Source organism: Pongo abelii, chromosome 20 (genome assembly GCF_028885655.2).
Source record: "Pongo abelii isolate AG06213 chromosome 20, NHGRI_mPonAbe1-v2.0_pri, whole genome shotgun sequence".
NCBI classification, from domain to species: Eukaryota; Metazoa; Chordata; class Mammalia; order Primates; family Hominidae; genus Pongo; species Pongo abelii.
The window spans coordinates 5458331-5481255 of record NC_072005.2 but is presented as its reverse complement, the minus strand read 5'-3'; the positions used below and the strand labels follow the sequence as shown (position 1 = coordinate 5481255).

The window sequence follows — 22925 nt, the reverse complement described above, 5'->3', positions numbered from 1 at the left end:
GACCCCCGGGCGCACTCTGGGGCCAGCAGTGGGGAGCGGACGCCTGAGGGGACCGTGGCACCCGCCCCGCCCCGCCGGGCCGGGCCTGCCCACTGCGTGCCGGGCGTGTCCGGGCGGGCGGAGCGCGGGCGCGGCGGGGGCGGGCGGCCAGGCTAGTCGGGCGGGTGCGCGGGGCGCGCGGGGCGCTCGGGGCCCGGGGCCAGAGCTGGAGCCGGAGCCGGGCGGGCGCCATGGAGGGGCTGCGGCGGGGGCTGTCGCGCTGGAAGCGCTACCACATCAAGGTGCACCTGGCGGACGAGGCGCTGCTGCTACCACTGACCGTGCGGCCGCGGGACACGCTCAGCGACCTGCGCGCCCAGCTGGTGGGCCAGGGCGTGAGCTCCTGGAAGCGCGCCTTCTATTACAACGCGCGGCGGCTGGACGACCACCAGACGGTGCGCGACGCGCGCCTGCAGGACGGCTCGGTGCTGCTGCTCGTCAGCGACCCCAGGTGGCCGCGGGGCTCGGGGTGGAGTGGGACGGGGGCGGCGGCCGGGGACCCCTGGAGAGCGGCGGGGGAGGCGGGCGCCCAGGGCGGCCTCCTGGGCCGGCACTGCTTTCCCACCTCGCGCTGCCCGCCCGGCCTCTCTCCTGACCCGGCCTTGCCGGTGTCAGGTCTTGCTTTCGGGCTCTCTGTCTGTGCCTGTTTCTCTGCCTGTTTCTGTCTCTGCTGTTTTTCTCCCTCTCTCTCTTTTGTCTCTGTTACTCTCATCTTTGTCACTCTCTCGTCTCTGCCTCTCATCTCTGTCTCTCTTCTTCTCTCTTTTGTCTCTGTCTCTCATCTCTCTCCCTCTTCTTTCTGCCTCTTGTCTCTGACTCTTTTATCTCTGTGCCTCTCTTTGTCTCTTTCATCTCTCTCTTTTGTCTCTGTCTCTGTCTCTTTTATCTCTGTCTCTTTCATCTTTGCCTCTCTCATCTCTTTTGTGGCTCTCTTATCTCCATCTCTTATCTCTGTCTCCCTCTTTTGTTTCTGTCTCTCGTCTCTGTCTCTTTTATCTCTGCGTCTCTCATCTTTGTCTCCTCAGCTCTCTCTCTTTTGTCTTTGTCTCTGTCTCTCTCCCCATTTTGGTCTCTGTTTTTTCCTCTCTGTGTGTCTCTCTCCGTCTCTGCCTCCGTTTCTTTCTTTCCCTGATGATTTAGTTGCCTGTGATTGTCTCTGTCTCTGTCTGTCTTCTCTCTGTCTCTCTGTGTCTCTGCCCACTTCTCTCTCTGCTGTTTTCCTCCCTGTTTCTCCCTCATCTCTGTCTCCCTCTCTCATTTCTGTCTGCCTCTCTGGTGTCTGTCTCTCTCCCCATTTTGGTCTCTGCTTTTTTCCTCTGTGTGTGTCTCTGTTTCTCCTCCCCTTTGTCTCTTTGTGTCTCTGCCCATTTCTGTCTCTGCTGTTTTTCTCCTTGTGACTCTCTGTGTCTGTCTCTCTGTCCATTTTTGTCTCTGTTTTTCTCTGTGTCTGTATGTGTGTCTCTCTCTCCCTGTCTCTCTGTCTCTTGGTCCATTTTTCTCTGTCTCTGCTGTTTTTCTCTCTGTGTCTCTCTGTGTCTCCGTCTCTGTGTCCCTGTCCATTTCTGTCTGTGTGTGTGCGCGCATCTCTCTGTGTGTCTCTGTCTCTGTCTCTCTCTGTGTCTCTGCCCATTTTGGTCTCTGCTTTCTTTCTTCTGTGTGTCTCTCCGTTTCTGTCTGTCTTTCTCTGTCTCTCTCCATTTGTGTCTCTGCTGTTTTTCTCTCTGTGTGTCTCTTTTGTCTCTCTGTTTCTCTGCGTGTCTCTGTCCATTTCTGTCTCTTCCCGCTGTGTATGTCCCTCTCTGTGTCTCTGTCTCTGTTATTTTGGTCTCTGCTCTTTTTCTCGCTGTGTGTCTCAACATGTGTGTCTGTCTGTCTCTCTTTATCTCTCTGGTGTCTCTACAATTTTCTCTGCTGTTTTTCTCTCTGTCTCTGAAGCTCTGTCTCTCTCTTCCTTCTCTGGTCCCTCCCTACCCCCTTATCTTTCCCACAGTCCCACTCTAATGGCCGTTACCCACACTCACACTTGGATATCTGTGTCCCCAAAGAGGTCCCCTGGCCAAGACAACCCGCAAGCGGGGGGCGTCTTCTGGCCCAAGGAGGGGTCTGCAGAGAAAGGCGCTGGGGCCACGGGAACAGCTCACTGCCGGCCTGGGGCAGCTCTGGGAAATGGGTCGAGGATGGCCGAGAGGTGGTGAAGATGGCGGGGCCTCGTCTCAGAGCCTGGGACCACCTCCTTGGAAGCGTTGAACAGGAGAAGGACGGGGGCCATGTAAATTATCCTGGATTTTATGGAGGTCACGTTCATCAGCCCTCTAGAGGCTTGAGTCACCGAGCCTGGGTTGATGTTTTGAGGGCAGGAGCCTCAGATGCCACCCTGTTGCAGGAGCCTGGGGCTGCAGTGGGGGCGGGAGAGGCCCCCTCCCCAGGCCCTCTTGAGGGAAGGTCTTAGTGGGGAGGGGGAGGCTGAGAGGATGATGAGGGATGGAGGTTCAGAGCTTGGGGCTAGGAGAGGGTGTTCTCGGCAGTGTACCTTCTATGAGGTCTGGGGGCTGGACGACCCTCAGACGTCCAGACTGTAATTATGCAGTAGAGAGTCAGCATTTATTGTGTGCCTACTGTGTGCCAGACTCCATGCTGGACACTGAAATTCAGCAGTGACCCAGAGAGACCGGATCTCGCCTTCACAGAGCCTAGAGTCAAATAATAGCACGGGAGAATGTCAGCTCGCAATTGGCTCTGTGGGGGACGCAGGGAAGGTGGAGAGGGGTCAGTGACTGGGGGACACCTCTCCGGAAAGGTGACATGTCAGGCTATGATGTGGAGGAGGTGGTTAAACAGAGAGTCAGGGAAGGGTGTTCCAGGCAGTAGGAACAGCCTGTGCAAAGTCCCTGAGGCAGGACTGCACCTGACATATTGGAGGAACAGCGAGGAGGCCCGTGTGGCTGGAGCAAGGGGGGAGAGAGGGAGGAAGGGAGGGCGGGGAGGGGCCAGGGCAGTTCATGCAGGGCCTTGCGGACTGCAGGGAGGACTTGGGACTTGACTCCGAGGGAGGTGGGAGCCATAGAGGGCTGTGGGCAGAGGAGGGACGGGACCTGACTCAGTGCTCACAGGCAACCCCTGGCTGCAGCGGGGAGAACAGACTGTGATGGGGGGAGGGCTGGAGACAGGAGACCAGGGTGAGGTTCCAGTGAGCCATGCTGGAGGCAGAGACCAGAAGCCTTCAGAGGAGACAGTTTTGGCTGGGCGCAATGGTTCACACCTGTAATCCCAGCACTTTGGGAGGCCAAGGTGGGTGGATCACCTGAGGTCAAGAGTTCGAGACCAGCCTGGCCAACATGGCGAAACCCTGTCTCTACTAAAAATAAAAAAATTAGCCAGGCATAGTGATATGCGCCTGTAATCCCAGCTACTTGGGAGGCTGAGGCAGGAGAATTGCTTGAACCTGGAGGCGGAGGTTGCAGTGAGCTGAGATCGCGCCACTGCACTCCAGCCTGGACAACAGAGTGAGACCCCGTCTCAAAACAAAAAAAAAGAGAGAGAGAGAGTCTCAACCTCCTCTGGGCTCCAACCCTGTCCTAATGCCCTGCCCTTTGCCCATCCCTGACCACACACACAGCTGGGGCTGATGGCGGAGTTCAGCTTTGTCTTCCCCAACAGACAGGGGCCCCTATCTGCCTTTGCTGTTCACTGGCTGTGTGTCCCGAGGCAGCTAACCCACCCTCTCTGGGCATCGAATGGGTTCTGAGCTCCCCAGACCACTCCCAGACCTCTAGAGGCAGAGCAGGGGCTACTAGTGGATGGTGCAACAGCAGCTGGGGAGGCTTCAGCTTCCCCATCTGAGAAATGAGAAAAACACTTGGGACCTGTCGGTGCAGATGGTACCCTAGGGTGAGAGAAGCTGTGTGGGCTGCTCGGGACAAACCTGCCAGGCCGTCTGTCACTTCCAGGTAGATAGGGCCCCCTCTTCTCCCTCCCCCAGCCTCTCTTGCCACCTCCTGTTTCTACACTGTGAAATGCAGTAGTGACAACATTTTCTGCCTCGAGGCAGCAGCGTTGCAGGGAGACAGGTCGTCATGGGAGCTAGCAGGCACTCAGTCATGGTCATGCTTTGAGAGCCTTTGAGATGCTAGGGGCTTTTCGTGTGGCCTTACCGCTGTCCCCTGGTGAGGTTGATTTTATTTATTTATTTATTTATTTATTTATTTATTATTTTTGAGACGGGAGTCTTGCTGTGTCGCCCAGGCTGGAATGCAGTGGTGCAATCTCGGCTCACTGCAACCTCTGCCTCCTGGGTGCAAGCGATTCTCCTGCCTCAGCCTCCCGAGTAGCTGGGATTACAGGCGCCCGCCAGCACGCCTGGCTAATTTTTTTTTATTTTTTATTTTTAGTAGAGATGGGGTTTCACTGTGTTAGCCAGAATGCTCTCAATCTCCTGACCTCCTCATCTCTCATGATCCGCCCTCCTCAGCCTCCCAAAGTGCTGGGATTACAGGTGTGAGCCACCACGCCCGGCCTATTTTTTTTTTTTTTTTTTTCAGACAGAGTCTTGCTCTGTTGCCCAAGCTGGAGAGAAATGGTGCAATCTCAGCTCACTGCAACCTCTGCCTCGTGGGTTCAAGCGATTCTCCTGCCTCAGCCTCCTGAGTAGCTGGGATTACAGGCGCCCACCACCATGCCTGGCTAATTTTTTGTATTTTTAGTAGAGATGGTTTCACCATGTTGGCCAGGCTGGTCTCAAATTCCTGACCTCAGGTGATCTGCCCACCTCAGCCTCCCAAAGTGCTGGGATTACAGGCGTGAGCCACCGTGCCCGGCCGGGTGCCATTATCATTGGCGGTTTACAGGTGGAGAAACTGAGGCAGAGTAAGATTAAGCTGGGAAGGGGCAGAGCCAGGGTTTAAACCCAGCTTTAAAGCCACGCCCTTCATCACTAAACCTTCTCCCTGCTCCATTAGTGGGAACAGTTGTTATTATTCTGATTTCATTAGCATCAGTCTATTCCTCTCTTCCCCCCAAGCCCCTCTATCTGTCCTTCAGCTGATTCCATCAGCTCCGCCTTCAAAGTCTAACCATAATCCTCCTACTTCTCAACCCCTGGCCCAGCCCGGTCACCCCCACCTAGGTCCGCAGCCCCTGTCCTTGTCCCCTACAAGTCTGTCCTCCCCGTAGCAGGTGCCAGAGGGCGCCTGTGAGCCCCTGAGTCGGGGCCTGTCCCTCCTCTGCCAGCAACCCTCCATGGCTCCCACCTCCCTCAGGGTCAAAGCCCAAGTCCTTCCTGAGGCTTGCAAGACCCTGGACGAGCTGCTGTATTCCCTCCCTGCTTGCTCCTCCTCCCTCTCTTCCCCTTGCTCACTCTGCTGCAGCCACACAGGCCTCCTCGCTGCCTCAGAGCCTCTGGACAGGCTGTTCCTTCAGCCTGGAATGCTGTTCCCTCAGGTCCCCAACTCCCTCTCTTCCTGCAGCCCTCCCTGACCATCCTGTTTAAAATTGCATTCCAGCGAGGCGCAGCGGCTCACACCCGCAATCCCAGCACTTTGGGAGGCTGAGGCAAGCAGATCACTTGAGTCCAGGAGTTCAAGACCAGCCTGGCCAACATGGTGAAATCCCGTCTCTACTAAAAATACAAAAATTAGCCGGGCATGATGGCGCATGCCTGTAATCCCAGCTACTGGGGAGGCTGAGGCAAGAGAATCGCTTGAATCCGGGAGGCGGAGGTTGCAGTGAGCTGAGATCGTGCCATTACACTCCAGCCTGGGTGACAGGGTGAAACTCCGTCTCTAAATAAATAAATAATAAAATTTTATTTCACGCCATCCCTGCTTTCTCTCTTTCCCCATCACTTGTCAGCAGCCGACTTCTCTACGTTTTACTTATTTTTTTCACCTGTCTCCTGCAGTAGACTGTAAACTCTGTGAGGGTACTGCCGTCCATCTTGTTCACTGCTGGATTCCCAGTTCAGTGCATGGCACATAGTAGGTGCTCAGTAAATATTAGTGAGATGTATTGTCTCTGGAGGCAAGGATTGGGCTGCTGAGAATATTTTTCTGGAGCTCTAGCGGTGCCTGGATGCAGGGGGAGGGAATTTCTGGGTCAGAGGTGAGCCCTGGCAGGGGCAGGAAGAGGCACCAGCCAGACACTGGGTAGAGTAGGGAAGCCTCGAATGCCAAGGCAAGGGCTGTGTTTTTCCTGCAACCTGTGTCTTTCTGTCTCCTCCTTTCAGGTAGTCTGGGTTGGAGGAGGCAGAGCCATGACCGAGGGGACCTGGGTACTGGCTGAAGGAATAGGCTGGGGTAGAGGGCACTTTTGGAAGGCACTTCTCCTGCCTCCCGGGAGCCTAGATCTCACTCCAGGTAAGTAATTGTAGTAGTTGAGAAAGAGAAAATACCTTAGAGATTGTGGAGACCATAGATGGGGAAACTGAGGCCCAGAGAGGAGAAGAGACAGATGTTATTGACCATCACCCCCCTCCATACACCTATGCTTCTGGCCACTAGGGTAGGGACATGGCCTTGGTGTCTCATTTCTTTTTGGACTAACACGTGGACCAGAGCCGTGTTGCCCCTGACTTGCTGGGTGACCTTGGGAAAATTGCTTCTCCTCCCTGGGCTCTGTTACCTGTCTCCTTACAATGAAGGATTGAGCTTTGATTTGGTTTTACTGCACTCTTTGCCTGCAATTCCTGTGACTGCCATCAGGTGGCAGAAAACAGCCAAGTTCCAAGAGAATCGCTTGAACCCAGGAGTCAGAGGTTACAGTGAGCCGAAATCACGCCATTGCACTCCAGCCTGGCGACAGAGCAGGACTCTGTCTCAAAAAAAAGAAAGAAAAAGAAAAGAAAACAGCCAAATTCACCAGGGGCCATCCCTGTTCCTCTTAAAGGACACAAGGGACATCCACAGGAGGGGATGACTGCAGATGTCACTGTCCGTGTCAGGGATGTTAGGTAAAAGGAAAGGACAAATGGCTGGAGAACTGGTGTTTCACCCTTCCCTGGGCCTGGATTGAAACGGGTTTACCCTTCCCCTCCTGTTGTTCCAGGGTCTGGGCTCCCAGGTGGACCGTGAAACCCTGGCCTGACCAGCTGATGCACACTACTTCAGACACTCCTGCTGGAGCCCCAGTCCCTGACATGGACCTAGGACATTTTTGCTCCTGCCCAGCCTATCGGGAGGGAGCCTTGAGCCTTTCAGCTCTGCTGTGTGACTTTGAGGTTGTTGCTCCCCTCTTGGGGCCCTGGGTGCCCTGTCTTCAGTGGAAAGCACTGTGCCACCTTGGAAAGCTCCCATGGGCAGCCAGAGGGCATCACAAGAAGAGAAGCACAGAGACGGCAGGAGAGGCACTCAGAGGCACTTCAGCTCTTGCCCAGGACATTTTCCCAGCCACACCTTTGCCCAAGCCGTGCCCCATGCCTGGAGCACTTTTCAACCTCTTCTCTGCAGCTCCAATACACCTGGGATTGCAGTCTCCTCCAGGAAGTCTTCTCAGATTCCCTCCTTCCCAGCCAGAGAGCACCTAGCCCTCTTTGGGGCCGCCACAGGCCCTTTGTGCAGTGAACAGCCCTGGCTGGGGGTGCAGCCAGTCCTGTCTGAACTCTCCAGTGACTAAGCGGGGAGATGCGGACATCCCAGCTCCTCAGGCCTCCAACTGCGCCCCATTTCCACCCCCAAATACCTCCCCAGGAGGCACCTGTGCCCACCCCCTGGGCGGTTTCCCCCTTCCCCTTAAATCCGGATGCCTCGTTGTCTGCATAGGGTCTTGGGGCGGCGGGGGAGGGGGTCTGAAGAACTCTGGCCAAGAGGACGAGGATCTGGGGGTGGGGAACTGGGCCTGGGCACGCGAGGTCATCGCAGGGCATTGCAGGGAGTGCGTTGTGGGAATTCCGGGTGGAGACCCTCAGGGCAGTGTGCCCGGCCTCCGTTGCACCTCTGACCTGCAGCCACGTCACCGTTGCGCAGCCCCCGGGGAGGGTCTCTAGGGAGGGGGTGCAGGGGCTACGCATGTCCTCGAGCGCCGTGTTAACATCCAGGCACCGTGGGCGGAGGTGCCAGAGCCTGGGAAGAAATAATGTTTTAATTAAGAGTACTGTTGGACACAGGACTCAGAGCGTGGACAGGTGGATAGTAAATCACCACCACGGGGACAGCCGCGCCCAGACTGTGCGTTTGCTTAGGTCGGGGACGGCACTTGGCCCGGGGGCGCCTGCTCACCTCCCCTCAGAGCATCTGCCAAACTTCGGGCATCTACCCTCCAACTCCCGCTTGGCCGAGAGGAGGGGGAGAAGGAGGGGAAGAGAGGAGCCCCACTTCACTCCGGCAGACAGACCTGCTGGAGCTGCTTTGCAGAATGACTTGGGTCTTGCTGGCCCCTGGGTGTGCCCGGAGAGGGGTCTTCCTATCCCCCTCCACCTCTCCCCTTGGTGCCTAACCCAGGACTTTGTCCCCAGAGACCCACTGTGTGCCCCCTGGAGCTCCTCCTAGAGCAGAGTCTTCTGCTGTCTGTTCTGCAGAGGGTAAACTGAGTCCCAAGGAGGTTGTCAGGGACACAGAGCAGGGGGAGGCAGCCCAGATCCCTGCTCATGCATGGTTTGGGCCTCTGTGAACAGCTGGGCCGCATGCCTGTATCTAGAGCCTGGGTCCCCTCTGTCCTCATTTCCCTGTGCATATTCAGGGACCTGCCTCCGTCAGGGTTTGGCAAGAAAATGGGGCATTTAATAATCTCCCCAGTTTCATTCCTTGGTCCTTACTCCGTGCCAGGACTTGTGCGCGTCTTTTTGGAGCCCTGTCTCACTCGATTGACAGCCAGCCGGGTGCGGTGGCTCACGCCTGTAATCCCAGCACTTTGGGAGGACGAGGCGGGTGGATTATGAGGTCAGGAGATTGAGACCATCCTGGCTAACACGGTGAAACCCCATCTCTACTAAAAGTACAAAAAAATAGCCGGGCCTGGTGGTGGGCGCCTGTAGTCCCAGCTACTTGGGAGCTGAGGCAGGAGAATGGCGTGAACCCAGGAGGCAGAGGTTGCAGTGAGCCGAGATCACGCCACTGCACTCCAGCCTGGGCAACAGAGCGAGACTCCGTCTCAAAAAAAAAAAAAAAGAGATTGACAGCCTCACTGCTCAGGGGCCGGGATAACAGCCCATTTTACAGATGGCTTTCCGCTTGCCCAATGTCCCCACCCTCTGGAGTAGTGCCCCAGTAGCCTCTGAACTGAGGCGTCCCCAACCCATGCCGGGAGCTGGTGGAGGAAGTGGGGAAGGGTTTCCCGCTTCGCGACTGGGGGTGGAGGTGGGAGAAAGCATTTTCAGGGCGTTTTGACATTTAACAAACAGTATGCAAATCACATGCAAATTGCATGCAAATCACCCATTTCTTAAGCCTCGACAGCGCTGGCATGTTCTGAAATAATAATGTTGGACCTGTCCCTTGGTGATGACCTGGGTGGGGAGGTGCACAGCCTTTTCCTTCCTCCCTCTTTCCTTCCCATCCCATCTGTTCTCCCTTCCTTCGCCCCCTTCCTTCCCTCTCCCTTCCTATCTTCCATTTTTCTCTTCTTCCTTCACATCATTTGTCCAAGGCCTCCCTGGCCTGAGATAAACATAAGCTGCAAAAGTGGCTTCCTGCAGCCCATTTTCCAGGTTGGGAAACTGAGGCATGGGCCTAAGGTCCCACAGCCACACCGAGGAAAGCAGCCCCCACTGAATGTCACCATGCACCTCGTGACACAAGGAGGGGAGATGACAGTGGCTGGAGTCGTCAGAGCTGCTTTGAGGAAGATCCAGGCCCGATAGGCTTGACAGAGCCAAGGGGAACTATTGTGGAATGTCTTGGCCTTGAATGACAGGCTGCTGATTTTGGATCTGGAGAAAGCTCACACTGACTCTTCCTGCTCCCCCAGTCTGTCTTTCTCCTGCTACTCCATCCACGTATCCCTGAGTGTGGGCCACAGTCCCTCCACTTGGTTTGCATGTCCCACCTTTGTTTGGCAAGCTCCTATTCATCCTTCAAAGCCCTAGCTTCAATACCCGCTTCATGCAGCCATTTCTTATCCTTCAAGAAGAGCCTGCTTCCCTCAAGGCCCCTGCTGCTTGCAGTCTCACCTTCTGACCCACTCAGGATCCACTGAACTGGGAGGTCTGTGTCTCCTCCCAGCAGAGTCATCACTACCTTTGGGGCCGCAGGATCACCCAGCTTGGAACTAGATACAGAAATGCTGTTTTGAGAGTGTACTGAATAAAAGATTACATGTTTGAAAACAAGATTGAGTTTAAGCTTCCTAACTTGACCTTGGAGCTCTCTTGGGCTTCATTTTACCCCATCTACAGTTTTGGGCTGAGCTCTTCTACCTTCCTCTCACTCCCCTCCAGGCCTTTGCACATGCTGTTACTCCAGGTGACACTGTTACTCCAGTTGATCCCAGGCCAGCCCCCTCCCATCTCTGGGCCCTGAAACTCAGGGAATCCTGCCCGCTCCCCGCCAGGGCCTCTCAGACTCTGGGCTCCACCCTGAGCAAGTCTGGGCTATGAGGAGTTTCGGGTGAGATTTGGCAGCTGCCGTCTCGCTAAGGCCCGCGGCGTTCCAGGGAGGGGCCACCTCCCGTCTTGGCCGCCCACCTAGTTTGTGCTCCAAGAAGGTCCAAGGGAATTCTCCTAGGGGGCAAGTGAGTCCAGGCGGTTCCCAGAGGAGATGTCAGCGGTTTAGCCAGAAACTGCCAGGACCTGGAATTGCCACTTCCGTCCTGCCCTGCCTGTATCTCTCTGTTCTCTTTCTGTGCGACTCCAGGCTGGGCTCTGGCATTCTCTTAACTCTGAGCATTCACTCAATGAGAGACATGAAGACAGATGCTGCTCCGGCTGCCACAGACAGTGGGGCAGGTTGTTCACTGCACAAGAGGACCCAGCTGCAGAGGTGAGAGGACCCCAGGAAGGGGCCCTTCTTTGTAATTCATCCAACAGCTCCCATACAAGTTAGTGCTGGTTCTGACCTTGCCATCTTTCTTTCTTTCTCTCTCCTCTCCCTTCATCTGTCTCTGTGTCTCAGTCTCTTATTTTATTTTTGTTGAGACAGGGTCTTGTTCTGTTGTCCAGGCTGGAGTGCAGTGGCACAATCACAGATCACTGCAGCCTCAACCTCCCCAGCTCAAGCGATCCTCCCACCTCAGGCTCTTGAGTAGCTGGGATTATAGGCACATGCCACCACACCCAGCTAATTTTTAAATTTTTGTAGAGATGGGGTTTTGCCATGTTGCCCAGGCTGTTCTCGAACTCCTGGGCTCAAGCGATCTACCCATCTCGATCTCCCAAAGTGCTGGGATTGCAGGCATCAGCCACTGCGCCTGGCCTCTTTTTCATCTGCTCTCTGTTGCTCTATTTCTGTCTGTGGTTCTGTTTGTATCTCGTTATCTCTCCCTCTCTTCAATGTCTCTCTCTCTGGGTTTCTCAGTTCATCTACATCTCAGTCTCTGTCTCTCTCCATGTCTCTGTATTTTTTTCCCAAATCTCCTGTTGAAAAAGACCCCTTTCTCCCTGGGCCAGGATCAGTGGCTCACGACTATAATCCCAACACTTTGGGATACAGAGGCAGGAGGATTGCTTGAACCTAGGAGTTCGAGACCAGCCTGGGAAACATGGCGAGACCCAGTCTTTACAAAAGCATTTAAAAATTATCCGGGTGTGGTGGCATGCCCCTGTGGTCCCAGCTACTTGGGAGGCTGAGGCAGGAGGATCACTTGAGCCCAGGAGTTTGAGACCACGGTGAGCTATAATCATACCACTGCACTCCAGACTGGGTGACAGAGCGAGACTCTGTCTCTAGAAAAAAAAAAAGAAAAAATAGGCTGGGCACGGTGGCTCCCTTTGGGAGGCTGAGGTGGGCGGATCACGAGGTCAGGAGATTGAGACCATCCTGGCTAACACAGTGAAAAATTAGCTGGGTGTGGTAGCGGGCGCCTGTAGTCCCAGCTACTCAGGAGGCTGAGGCAGGAGAATGGCGTGGGCCTGCCTGGGCGACAGAGCAAGACTCCGTCTCAAATAAATAAATAAATAAATAAATAAATAATAAATAAAAATAAAATAAAAAATTAAGAACTATAACATTAAAATTTAAAAAATAAATAATGAAAACAGTTGGCTGGGCACAGTGGCTCATGCCTGTAATCCTAGCACTTTGGGAGGTCAAGGCTAGAGGATTGCTGGAGGCTAGGAGTTCGAGACCAGCCTGGACCTGGGCAACATGGCAAAACCCCGTCTCTACTAAAAATACAAAAAACTAGCCAGGCGTGGTGGTGGCGCACACCTGTAGTCCCACCTACTTGGGAGGCTAAGGCAGGAGAATGGCGTGAACCCGGGAGGCGGAGCTTGCAGTGAGCCGAGACTGTGCCACTGCACTCCAGCCTGAGTGACAGAGCAAGACTCCATCTCAAAAAAAAAAAAGAAAAAAGAAAAGAAAAAAGAGCCCCCTTTCCTTCCGATATCGTAAGCATGACCTCTGGGGTGTCTTCAGAAGCTGCTGGGATCATGCATTCCACAGTCACTGATTAAGCACCTCCAGTTTGCAGGGCTCTGAGGAAAGCATGGTGACTAGGATACCCAGTCAAGCTCCCCACAGAGTTCACGGCCCAACAAAAGACGCAGAAGCTGCAGGGCAAGCGCATGGCCCCTGAGACTCCCCAGAAACCTCTCCCACACACAACCTTCCTCTGAATGACCTTGGGTGTTCTTTGTCCCTCGCTGGGCCTCAGTTTCCCTGCCTGCCCAAGGAGGGAAGTGTTTGGGATGGCCAGGCATTGGGTGTTTGCTGGCAGACAAATCCTGACTCATCCCGGTGCCCAAATGGATTTGAAAGAACCCTCAAAAAGGAAAATAGTCATAAGAAGAAAAAAAAAAAAACACCGCCAGGCGCAGTGGCTCACGCCTGTAATCTCAGCACTTTGGGAGGCTGAGGTGGGCAGATCACGAAGTCAAGAGATCGAGACTATTCTGGCCAACATGGTTAAACCCCGTCTCTACTAAAAATATAAAAATTAGCCGAGCGTGGTGGCAGGCGCCTGTAGTCCCAGCTACTTGGGAGGCTGAGGCAAGAGAATTGCTTGAACCCGAGAGGCGGAGGTTGCAGTGAGCCGAGATCACGCCACCACACTCCAGCCTGGCAACAGAGCGAGACTCCGTCTCAAAAACAAACAAACCAAAAACAACAACAACACAGAGCCGACCACTGACCTTGCAGGGTGACGCACCTGGGGCAGAAGCAGCCTCACTACCACCCCTTGGAGCATCATGGAAACTTACCCATCTCTTTCCTTGGTGGCCCCTGGCTATCCACTGAAGGCTGCTGGTCTCACTATGAGGGCTCCAGGCCTGGCCCTGAGGTCTCCTGACTTGGCACTGACCTCACACTTGTGCTTTAAGCTTCAGACCTACTAAACCCCTTGCTGGGCCCCAGCCACAAGGTTTTTTTTCACGGGCTATTTCTTTTCTTTTCTTTCTTTTTTTTTCTTTTGAGACGGAGTCTAGCTCTGTTGCCCATGCTGGAGTGCAATGGCGCAATCTTAGCTCACTGCAACCTCCACCTCCCGGGTTCAAGCGATCCTCCTGCCTCAGCCTCCTGAGTAGCTGGGACTACAGGCGCACATCGCCATGCCCGGCTAATTTTTGTATTTTTAGTAGAGATGGAGTTTTACCATGTTGGCCAGGCTGGTCTCAAACTCCTGACCTCAGGTGATCCTCCCACCTTGGCCTCCCAAGGTGTTGGAATTATAGCTGTGAGCCACTGCACCCAGGCTGCATGGGCTATTTCTGTATATGAAATACCCTCTCCCAACCTTTCACCTTTCACCTTTCACCCTGTGATTTGCAGGTTCAATGTCACTTCCTTGGGGAGGCCCCCAAAACAAGTTATGTTCCTGTTGTTTTGTATTCTCACAACATCTTGTTCTTTTCCTTTGTAGCATTAATTATTTATATTATTATTCATTCAATGTATGTTTTCCCCACTAGCCTGTGGGCACCATGAAGATGGGGAAGAGGTCTGGTTTGGTCACTGCTGCAGTACACAGCATTTAATAACCCAGCGCCAGGGAGCGGTGGGGAGTCAGGAACACCCTTGCTCCTTTCCCAGGCTCAATGAGGCCACCTCTCCACCCTAGTTCCTGCCACCACTGTGCCTTGGTCCAGGTGACCAAGGGGCACGGAGGCTTGGGATTGGGATTCCAGGCACTCTGGCTCCTGCCGCCGTGATAAATGGGGAGAATTCAGAATTAATTATTGACTGCTTCGCTGAGCCGGCCCGATCTGGGCAGATAAAGAGCGTGGGCGCCACTGCATCTGCTCAGCGCTTCTCAGGAGTTTATTAGAGGATGGGAGGCAGTTGGCTGATGGGAGAAGTCTGGAATGCATTGGAGCCAGAGCTGCTGGGTGCAAGGCTGTGGCTCTGCTGGGCCACTTGGGGCAACACGCTCTCCCTCTCTGAGCCTTGGTTTTCTCATTTGGAAAAAGGGAAGTAAAAAAGAAAATCCTACCCCAGCAGTTTGGGAGGCCAAGGTGGGCGGATCACCTGAGGTCAGGAGTTCAAGACCAGCCTGGCCAACGTGGCGAAACCCTGTCTCTACTAAAAATACAAAAATTAACTGGGTGTGATGGCAGATGCCTGTGATCCCAGGTACTTGGGAGGCTGAGGAACTAGAATCCCTTGAACCCGGGAGGCAGAGGTTGCTGTGGGCCGAGATTGCACCACTGACCCCTCTCAGCCTTGGTTTTCTCATTTGGAAAAAGGTAAGTAAAAAAAAAAAAAGAGCCGGGCGCGGTGGCTCACGCCTGTAATCCCAGCACTTTGGGAGGCCGAGGCAGGCAGATCATGAGGTCAGGAGATCGAGACCATCCTGGCTAACACGGTGAAACCCATCTCTACTAAAAATACAAAAAATTAGCCGGGCATGGTGGCAGGTGCCGGTAGTCCCAGCTACTCGGGAGGCTGAGGCAGGAGAATGGCATAAACCCGGGAGGCGGAGCTTGCAGTGAGCCGAGATCGCGCCACTGTACTCCAGCCTGGGTGACAGAGCGAGACTCTGTCTCAAAAAAAAAAAAAAAAGAAAAAAAAAGAAAAGAAAAATCCTTATATGTTGAGATAAGTTTTTTGGAGAATCACCAAGAGCAAAGAAAGCAAAGTACACAGTAGGTATCTAATAAATGCTGTAGCTCACGCCTTTAATCCCAGTAATTTGGGAGGCCAAGGCAGGCGTCTCACTGGAGCTCAGGAGTTCAAGACCAGCCCGGGCAACATAGTGAAACCCTTTCTCTATAAAAAATACAAAAATTAGCCTGATATGGTGTTGCACACCTGTGATCCCAGCTACTCGGGAGGCTGGGGTGGGAGGATCACTTGGGTCCAGGAGGTGGAGGTTACAGTAAGCCGAGATTGCACCACTGCACTCCGGCCTGGGTTACAGAGCCAGATCCTGTCTCAAAAAAAAAAAAAAAAAAAAAAAAAGCTGCAGAATCTGTGAGTTGACTGCAGGCCTCATTCTGTCCCCCACCTAGCAGGATAAAATGGTGTGAGGATCAGCGGCAGACTCCCTATCTCCAGGCAGATTTGTCTCCCTTAGATGCTGAAAGATGCCAGATGGCAAACGTGTCTCAGTTGTAAGAACTGATCTAAGACAACAACCACAAAGGACTGATTGTCAGCTTGAACTACTTTCTTTTCCTTCAGATTCCGGATTGCTTGATCCTGCCACAAGGGCACAGCACTCTCTGGTGGTCGGTGCAAAGGCTGCAGCATCTTAGAAATGCAAATGCCATCAACGTGGGCAATTAAAGATTTCCTGGTAGCCACAAGAAAAAAACAGTAAAAAGAAGGCTGGGTGTGGTGGCTCACGCCTCTAATCCCAGCAATTTGGGAGGCTGAGGCGGGCGGACCTCCTGAGGTCGGGAGTTTGAGACCAGCCTGGTCTCTACTAAAAATACAAAATTAGCTGGGTGTGGTGGTGCATGCCTGTAATCCCAGCTGCTTGGGAGGCTGAGGCAGGAGAATCACTTGAACCCAGGAGGTGGAGGTTGCGGTGAGCCGAGATCACGCCATTGCACTCCAGCTTGGACAACAATGAGTGAAACTCCGTCTCAAAAAATAAATAAAAAAAGAAAAAAAATAGTAAAAAGAAACAGGTGAAATTAGTTTTAGTAATATGTTTTATTTAACTCAATACAGCCAAAATATGATCATTTAAGCATGCAATCTATAGAAAAAATTGTGAATGAGCTATTTTTTCTGGGGTGTGTGTGTGTGTGTGTGTGTGTGTGTTCTGAGACAGAGTTTCGTTCTTGTCACCCAGGCTGGAGTGCAATGGTGCAATCTCAGCTCACTGAATGAAACCTCCATCTCCCAGGTTCAAGTGATTCTCCTGCCTCAGCCTCCCAAGTAGCTGGGATTACAGGCATGTGCCACCACACCTGGCTAATTTTTGTATTTTTAGTAGAGACGGAGTTTCACCATGTTGGTCAGGCTGGTCTTGAACTCCTGACCTCAAGTGATCCACGCCCCCCTCGGCCTCCCAAAGTGCTGGAATGACAGGCGTGAGCCACCGCACCTGGTCCAGTAGTCACATTTTAAGTACTCAATAGCTACGTGTGGCCAGTGACTCCCACGTTGGACAACGCGGGTTTAGGTACATGATCATCACTTTCCCAGACCAATGCAATCACCTCCTTTCACAATCTGTTGCTGCTGTAGCCCCCAGAGGGTGTCTGTGAGCACCTGGGTCAGGCAATGTCTCTCCTCTGTCCAGAGCCCTCCATGGCTCCCATTGCCTTCGGGATGAAGCCAGAACTTCTCACCAGTGCCTCATTGATCCTTGGCTGGCCCCACTACCCCTGTTCTTTCCACGCAGCCAGCCACATCCACCCACCTGCTTGCCTATTCCGCCACATCCATATTTGTTGCCCAGGTTGGAGTGCAATGGTGCGATCTTGGCTCACTGAAACCTTCGCCTCCTGGGTTGGGAGAGAGGATCACTTGGGTCCAGGAGGTGGAGGTTGCAGTGAGCTGAGATTGCACCTCTGCACTCCAGCCTGGGTTACAGAGCCAGACCCTGTCTCAAAAAAAAAAAAAAAAAAAAGCTTTGCACCCAGCTCCAATGTCCTCCCCTGCAAGGTCGCTCAGCACCACCCCTGACAATACAGAGCTTGGGTGTCTGTGTCCAGCTCCATCCCACAGTCCCAGCCTGGGGATCCTTGGGGGCAGGGTCCCAGGCTGAGTCCTCTCTGGAGCCTGTACCGTGAGGCAGCGGGGCAGGGTTCAGAAGGATGTATCACCACGCAACCTTGAAGAAGCTGCCTCTGCTCACTCATTCCTTCACTAATTCACAGATGCATTCACTTCTGACCTTAGCACCTGGGAGCCAGGTCAGGTGTTGGAGGAAGCCGAGAAACTGGAAGATGGGGAGTGGAGCTGAGCCTGGGTGAACGTGTCACTGTGAACAGGATGAACAGGATGAACAGCATGACGTTCAGGCTCCTTTTCTGGCCTTCAAGGCCTCTCCAGCTTCAAGGAGACAAACTTATTAGTCCCTGAACAGGTCACACTCTCCTTCACTTCTCTAGGCTTTTGCATACACAGTAAAGCCCTTTCAGCAGACCCTACTCATACCTAGAAAACTCCTATGGATGTGTCAAAGCCCCAGAACAAGTCCTCATACCTATGCTGGGCTTCCTTCAGCCTCAAGTCTCTCTTTCTATTGTAGTCCACATACAGGTGGGGGTGGCAGGAAGTGGGGAAGGATACTTGATAGATTAGTAGTGTCCCCCATAGTCTAGATAAGCGTGGTACAAAGTGGGGAAGGATACCTGATAGATTAATATTAAAGTATTTGTTGGGGTTCTCTAGAGGGAAAGGGAGTTTATCGGCTGGGGGCGGTGGCTCACGCCTGTGATCCCAGCACTTTGGGAGGCCGAGGCGGGTGGATCACCCAAGGCTAGGAGTTCGAGACCAGCCTGGCTAACATGGTGAAATTTCATCTCTGCTGAAAATATAAAAATTAGCCAGGTGTGGTGGTGCAAGAGTGTAGTCCCAGCTACTCGGGAGGCTGAGGCAGGAGAATAGCTCGAACCCGGGAGGTGGAGGTTGCAGTCAGCCAAGATCATACCACTGCACTCCAGCCTGGGTGATAAGAATGAGACTCCGTCTCAAAAAAACACAAAAAACAAAAATCAGCTGGGCATGGTGGTGTGTGCCTGTAGTACCAGCTACTTGGGAGGCTGAAGCATGAGAATTGCTTGAACCCGGGAGGCGGAGGTTGCGTTGCAGTGAGCCAAGATCACACCATTGCACTCCAGCCTGGTCTCAAAACAAACTAACTAACAAACAAAAAAACAAAAACAAAAACACTTAGAAAGGGTGCTCTGAAGCGGGTTGCATTGTCTCTGGATTCAGGACAGGCAGCAACCCCATCTCAGTGGCGTCTTGGGTTCAAATCCTGCCTCTGCCTCCCCTTAGCCAAGGAACCCAAAGCCAATGACTTGACCTTCTGGGCCTCAGTTTCTCATCCATAAAATGGGCCCAATAACAGGTTGTTCTCAGACAGTGGTGAAGCTGAAATGAGCTTCAGGTCTCAGGATGCTTAGGAGTTGCTGGCTTTGTGCATGCGTGGAGGAGTTGGGACCAGAATTAGGGTAAAGAGAGCAAGGCACCCACCTCAGTGCAAAATTTAAGGAGGTGCCGTTAAACTCAGTCATCAAGCTAAACAGTAGTTTGATGCAACATTGAAAAAAGTCATGAGGGGCCGGGCATGGTGGCTCACGCATGTAATGCCAGCACTTTGGGAGGCTAAGGCAGACTGATCACTTGAGGTCAGGAGTTCGAGGCAAGCCTGGTCCACATGGTTAAACCCCGTCTGTACTAAAAATACAAAAATTAGCCAGGTGTGGTGGTGGGCGCCTGTAATCCCAGCTACTCAGGAGGCTGAGGCCAGAATAATTGCTTGAACCTGGGAGGCAGACGCTGAGTGAGTCGAGATCACACCACTGCATTCCAGCCTGGGCAACAGAGCAAGACTCGTCTCAAAAAAAAAAAAAAAAGTCATGAGGAGACTGGGCAGGATGGCTCATGCCTGTAATCCCAGCATTTGGGGAGGCCAAGTTGGAAGGATTGCTTGGTTTCAGGAGTTCAAGGCCCAGCCTAGGAAACATAGCAAGACCCCCGTCTCTACGAAAAATACAAAAATTAGCCAGGTGTGGTGGTGCACACCTGTGGTCCCAGCTACTCAGGAGGCTGAGGCAGGAGGATCACTTGAGGCAGGGAGGTTGAGGCTGCAGTGAGCCATGATAGTGCCATTGCACTGCAGCCTGGGTGACAGAGTAAGACTTTGTCTCAAAAAAAAAAAAAAGAAGTCACGATGATTATGAAAACATAGACGATGAACAAAATATCTAAGTGTGAAGTGAATGACAGGCTCTGACCCTACGTTTGCTTGAGCCCGCCTCACTGAGCTCACCCTATTCCCGGTGCGGCTGTACACCTGGGAGGCTTTCCTCTCAGGCAACCTTCTGATTAAACCTTAATTCCTGATGATTAAGCCCAGGGAACTGGGGGCCTGGCGGCTCAGCAGGAGGGAGGCTCTGGCAGGGGCAGGCCGGGCCAGGCCTCCCTGGGGGAGAGGGAGGCCAGGAGGGAGGTTGCTGAGTGGCTAGAGAGGAAGCTGGAATTTAATTAGCCCCTCAGGATTAATTACTGGGCCCAGGAACAGGCTGAGAAATCTATTACTCTGAGCGGTTCCTGACTCCAGGCTTCCTTCATTCCCACCATCATTTTTCTCTAAACCAACTCCTCCCCCCATTGTTTTCTGACAAAATATATCTATTTCTAAAATGCACCCTTTATATCCTGCCACGAAAACCCAGATATATATCTTTTTTGAGTAGAGTAGATGCTGTATATAAATTTGGGGGAATATATACATTGAAATGAATATGTAACTGTTAAAAAAAAATGATCTGCACGGGCTTGTCTGGTGCCATGGTTGCAAAAGCTGCTCTGCAAGCACTGAGTATGTGCTGGGGGTTTACACACTCTCCTTATCTCATTTTATCCTTATAATAGCTCTGGGCAGGGGGTGCAAGCTATTATCAATCACCCCTATTTTGCAAGAGCTTTTCTGGCTGTGGGATTTGTCATTCTGAATGCACCGTAGACACCAGAGTGGGTTTCTTTCTTTTCTTTTTTTTTTTTTTTTTGAGATGGAGTCTTGCTCTGTCACCCAAGCTGGAGTGCAGTGGCGCGATCTCGGCTCACTGCAAGCTCCGCCTCCCGGGTTCAGGTCATTCTCCTGCTTCAGCCTCCCGAGTAGCTGGGACTACAGGCGCCCACCACCATGCCCGGCTAATTTTTTGTATTTTTTAGTAGACACGGGGTTTCACCGTGTTACCCAGGATAGTCTCAGTCTCCTGACCTCAAGATCCGCCTGCCTCAGCCTCCCAAAGTGCTGGGATTACAGGCGTGAGCCACCACACCTGGCCCAGAGTGGGTTTCTATATACTTTTATTTATTTATTTATTTTTGAGACAGAGTCTTGCTGTGCCACCCAGGCTGGAGTGCAGTGGCATGATCTTGGCTCGCTGCTACCTCTCCCTCCCGGGTTCAAGCAATTCCCCTGCCTCAGCCTCCCGAGTAGCTGGGATTACAGGCGCCCGCCACCACGCCTGGCTAATTTTTGTATTTTTAGTAGAGACAGTGTTTCACCGTATTGGCTAGGCTGGTCTGAATTCCTGACCTCAAGTGATCTGTCTGTCTTGGCTTCCCAAAGGAAGTTTGGGATTTTTTTTTTTTTTGCTTTTTGCCTCCATGTGTTTGCCTCGGCTGTTCCCCGCACCGGGAGTGTCTTTATTTACCACGTGTAAACACTCTTTGTCTGTAGGGGGCCCCGTGTACTCAGCCACCAGATCCCCCTGCACAGGGCCTGGTTGTTTGGGCTGTGAGGTTTCTGTCTGGTTCTGTCTCCCCCCGGCCTGGGAGCCTCTCTAGGGCTTAGTATCTGAACACTGCATATCCCAGCTCGGGTGGGATCCTATAATGGCGAGATACTCCTGGGGTCTTTCGAGTCTGGGGAGGTGGAGGGGCTGTGAATGAGGAAAACATTCTTCTTCTTCTTTTTCTTTTTTGAGACAGGTTCTTGCTCTGTCTCCCAGGCTGGAGTGTAGTGGTGTGATCTTGGCTCACTTCAACCTCTGCCTCCCAGGCTCAAGCGATTCTCCTGCCTCGGCCTCCCTAGTAGCTGGGATTACAGGCACGCACCACCACGCCTAGGTAATTTTTGTATTTTTAGTAGAGACCGGGTTTCACTATGTTGGCCAGGCTGGTCTCGAACTGCTGACCTTAGGTGATCAGCCTGCCTTGGCCTCCCAAAGTGCTGGGACTTCAGGTGTGAGCCACTGTACCCGGCTTTTTTTTTTTGGAGGCAGAGTCTTGCTCTGCTGCCCAGGCTGGAGTGCAGTGGCATGATCTTGGCTCACTGCAACCTCCGCCTCCCAGATTCAAGTAATTCTCCTAGCTCAGCCTCACGAGTAGCTGGGATTACAGACATGCGCCACCACAGTTGGCTAATTTTGTATTTTTAGTAGAGACGGAGTGTCACCATGTTAGCCAGGCTAGTCTCAAACTCCTGACCTCAGGTGATCCTCCCACCTCAGCCTCCTAAAGTGTTGGGATTACAGGCATGAGCTACCATGCCTGGCCTTTTAAATTTTTTTTTATTTAAAATTTTTTTTTTTTTTTAGAGATGGGGGTCTCATTCTGTCACCCAGGCTGGAGTGCAGTGGTACGATCATAGCTCACTGATCCTAGTAGAGGGAGGGAGTGTTTCCAGCTGGGAGACTGACCGAGGCCCCTGACTCTCACTCCCCTGTCTTCTCCCCATCTCTCACCTCCCTTCCTCTCTGCAGAAAGAGTTAAAGTTGCTATCAGCAGGCTGCTGGAGAGATTTCACCATTTCTTGGACCAGGGTCCAGGAAATGAGTTTCACTGGTACAGGGCCAGGTGGCAGGTGTCCCAGAATGAGATCCTGACACCGTCTTCCCTGCCCCCAACAAGACTGTCTCCAGTCGCCGTTGTCCCATCTCCTGGATCGGAAGACTGAGGCCCAGACAGGAGAGGAGCAGGCCCGAGGTCTCCCTCCTCTCTCTCTCACCCCATCCAAAAGCCCAAGACCTCATAATGCTTCCAGCCTGGGTTTAGACCCCAGCTGGAATCCAATCCAGGGTTCTCTCCTAGGGAGTTGGTCATATTCATGAAGGTGTGAGTGACTAATAGTGGTCTTTTTTTTCTTTTTTTGAGGCAGGGTCTCACTTTTTGGCCTGGGCTGGAGTGCAGTGGTACAATCATAGCTCACTGCAGCCTCTAACTCGTGGGCTCAAGTGATCCTCCTGCCTCAGCCTCCCGAGTAGCTGGGACCACACCCATGCACCCCCATGCTTGGCTAATTTTTTAATTTGTTTGTACAGACAGGTTCACACTATGTTGCCCAGGCTGGTCTTGAACTCCTGGCCTCAAGTGATCCTCCCTCCTCAGTCTCCCAAAGTGTTGGGATTACAGGCGTGACCCACCGCACCCAGCCTGATAATGGTGTTTTTTTTTTTTTTTTGAGATGGAGTCTCACTGTGTCGCCCAGGCTGGAGTGCAGTGGCGCGATATCCGCTCACTGCAAGCTCCGCCTCCTGGGTTCACGCCATTCTCCTGCCTCAGCCTCCCGAGTAGCTGAGACTACAGCACCTGATACCATGCCCAGCTAATTTTTTTTTAATTTTTTAGTAGAGACGGGGTTTCACTGTGTTAGCCAGGATGGTCTCAATCTCCTGACCTTGTGATCCACCCACCTCAGCCTCCCAAAGTGCTGGGATTACAGGCATGAGC

General features: G+C 53.0%; 1 protein-coding gene across 2 annotated transcripts; it reads left to right on the top strand.

Moving 5' to 3' along the window:
- The first annotated feature begins 201 nt into the window (after nt 1–201).
- On the top strand, nt 202–10294 carry TINCR (TINCR ubiquitin domain containing). 2 transcript variants are annotated; one of them, NM_001396449.1, is made up of 3 exons: nt 203–490; nt 6260–6389; nt 7078–10294. In NM_001396449.1, exons 1-2 carry the CDS (start codon nt 231–233, stop codon nt 6261–6263), a joined length of 264 nt encoding a protein of 87 aa, NP_001383378.1. In that variant the 5' UTR covers nt 203–230; the 3' UTR covers nt 6264–6389; nt 7078–10294. The 2 variants fall into 2 exon arrangements, with proteins under 2 accessions (XP_054394482.1, NP_001383378.1); XM_054538507.2 differs by lacking the exons at nt 6260–6389; nt 7078–10294 and adding an exon at nt 5538–5852 and having other exon boundaries at nt 202–490.
- The last annotated feature ends 12631 nt before the right edge of the window (nt 10295–22925 follow it).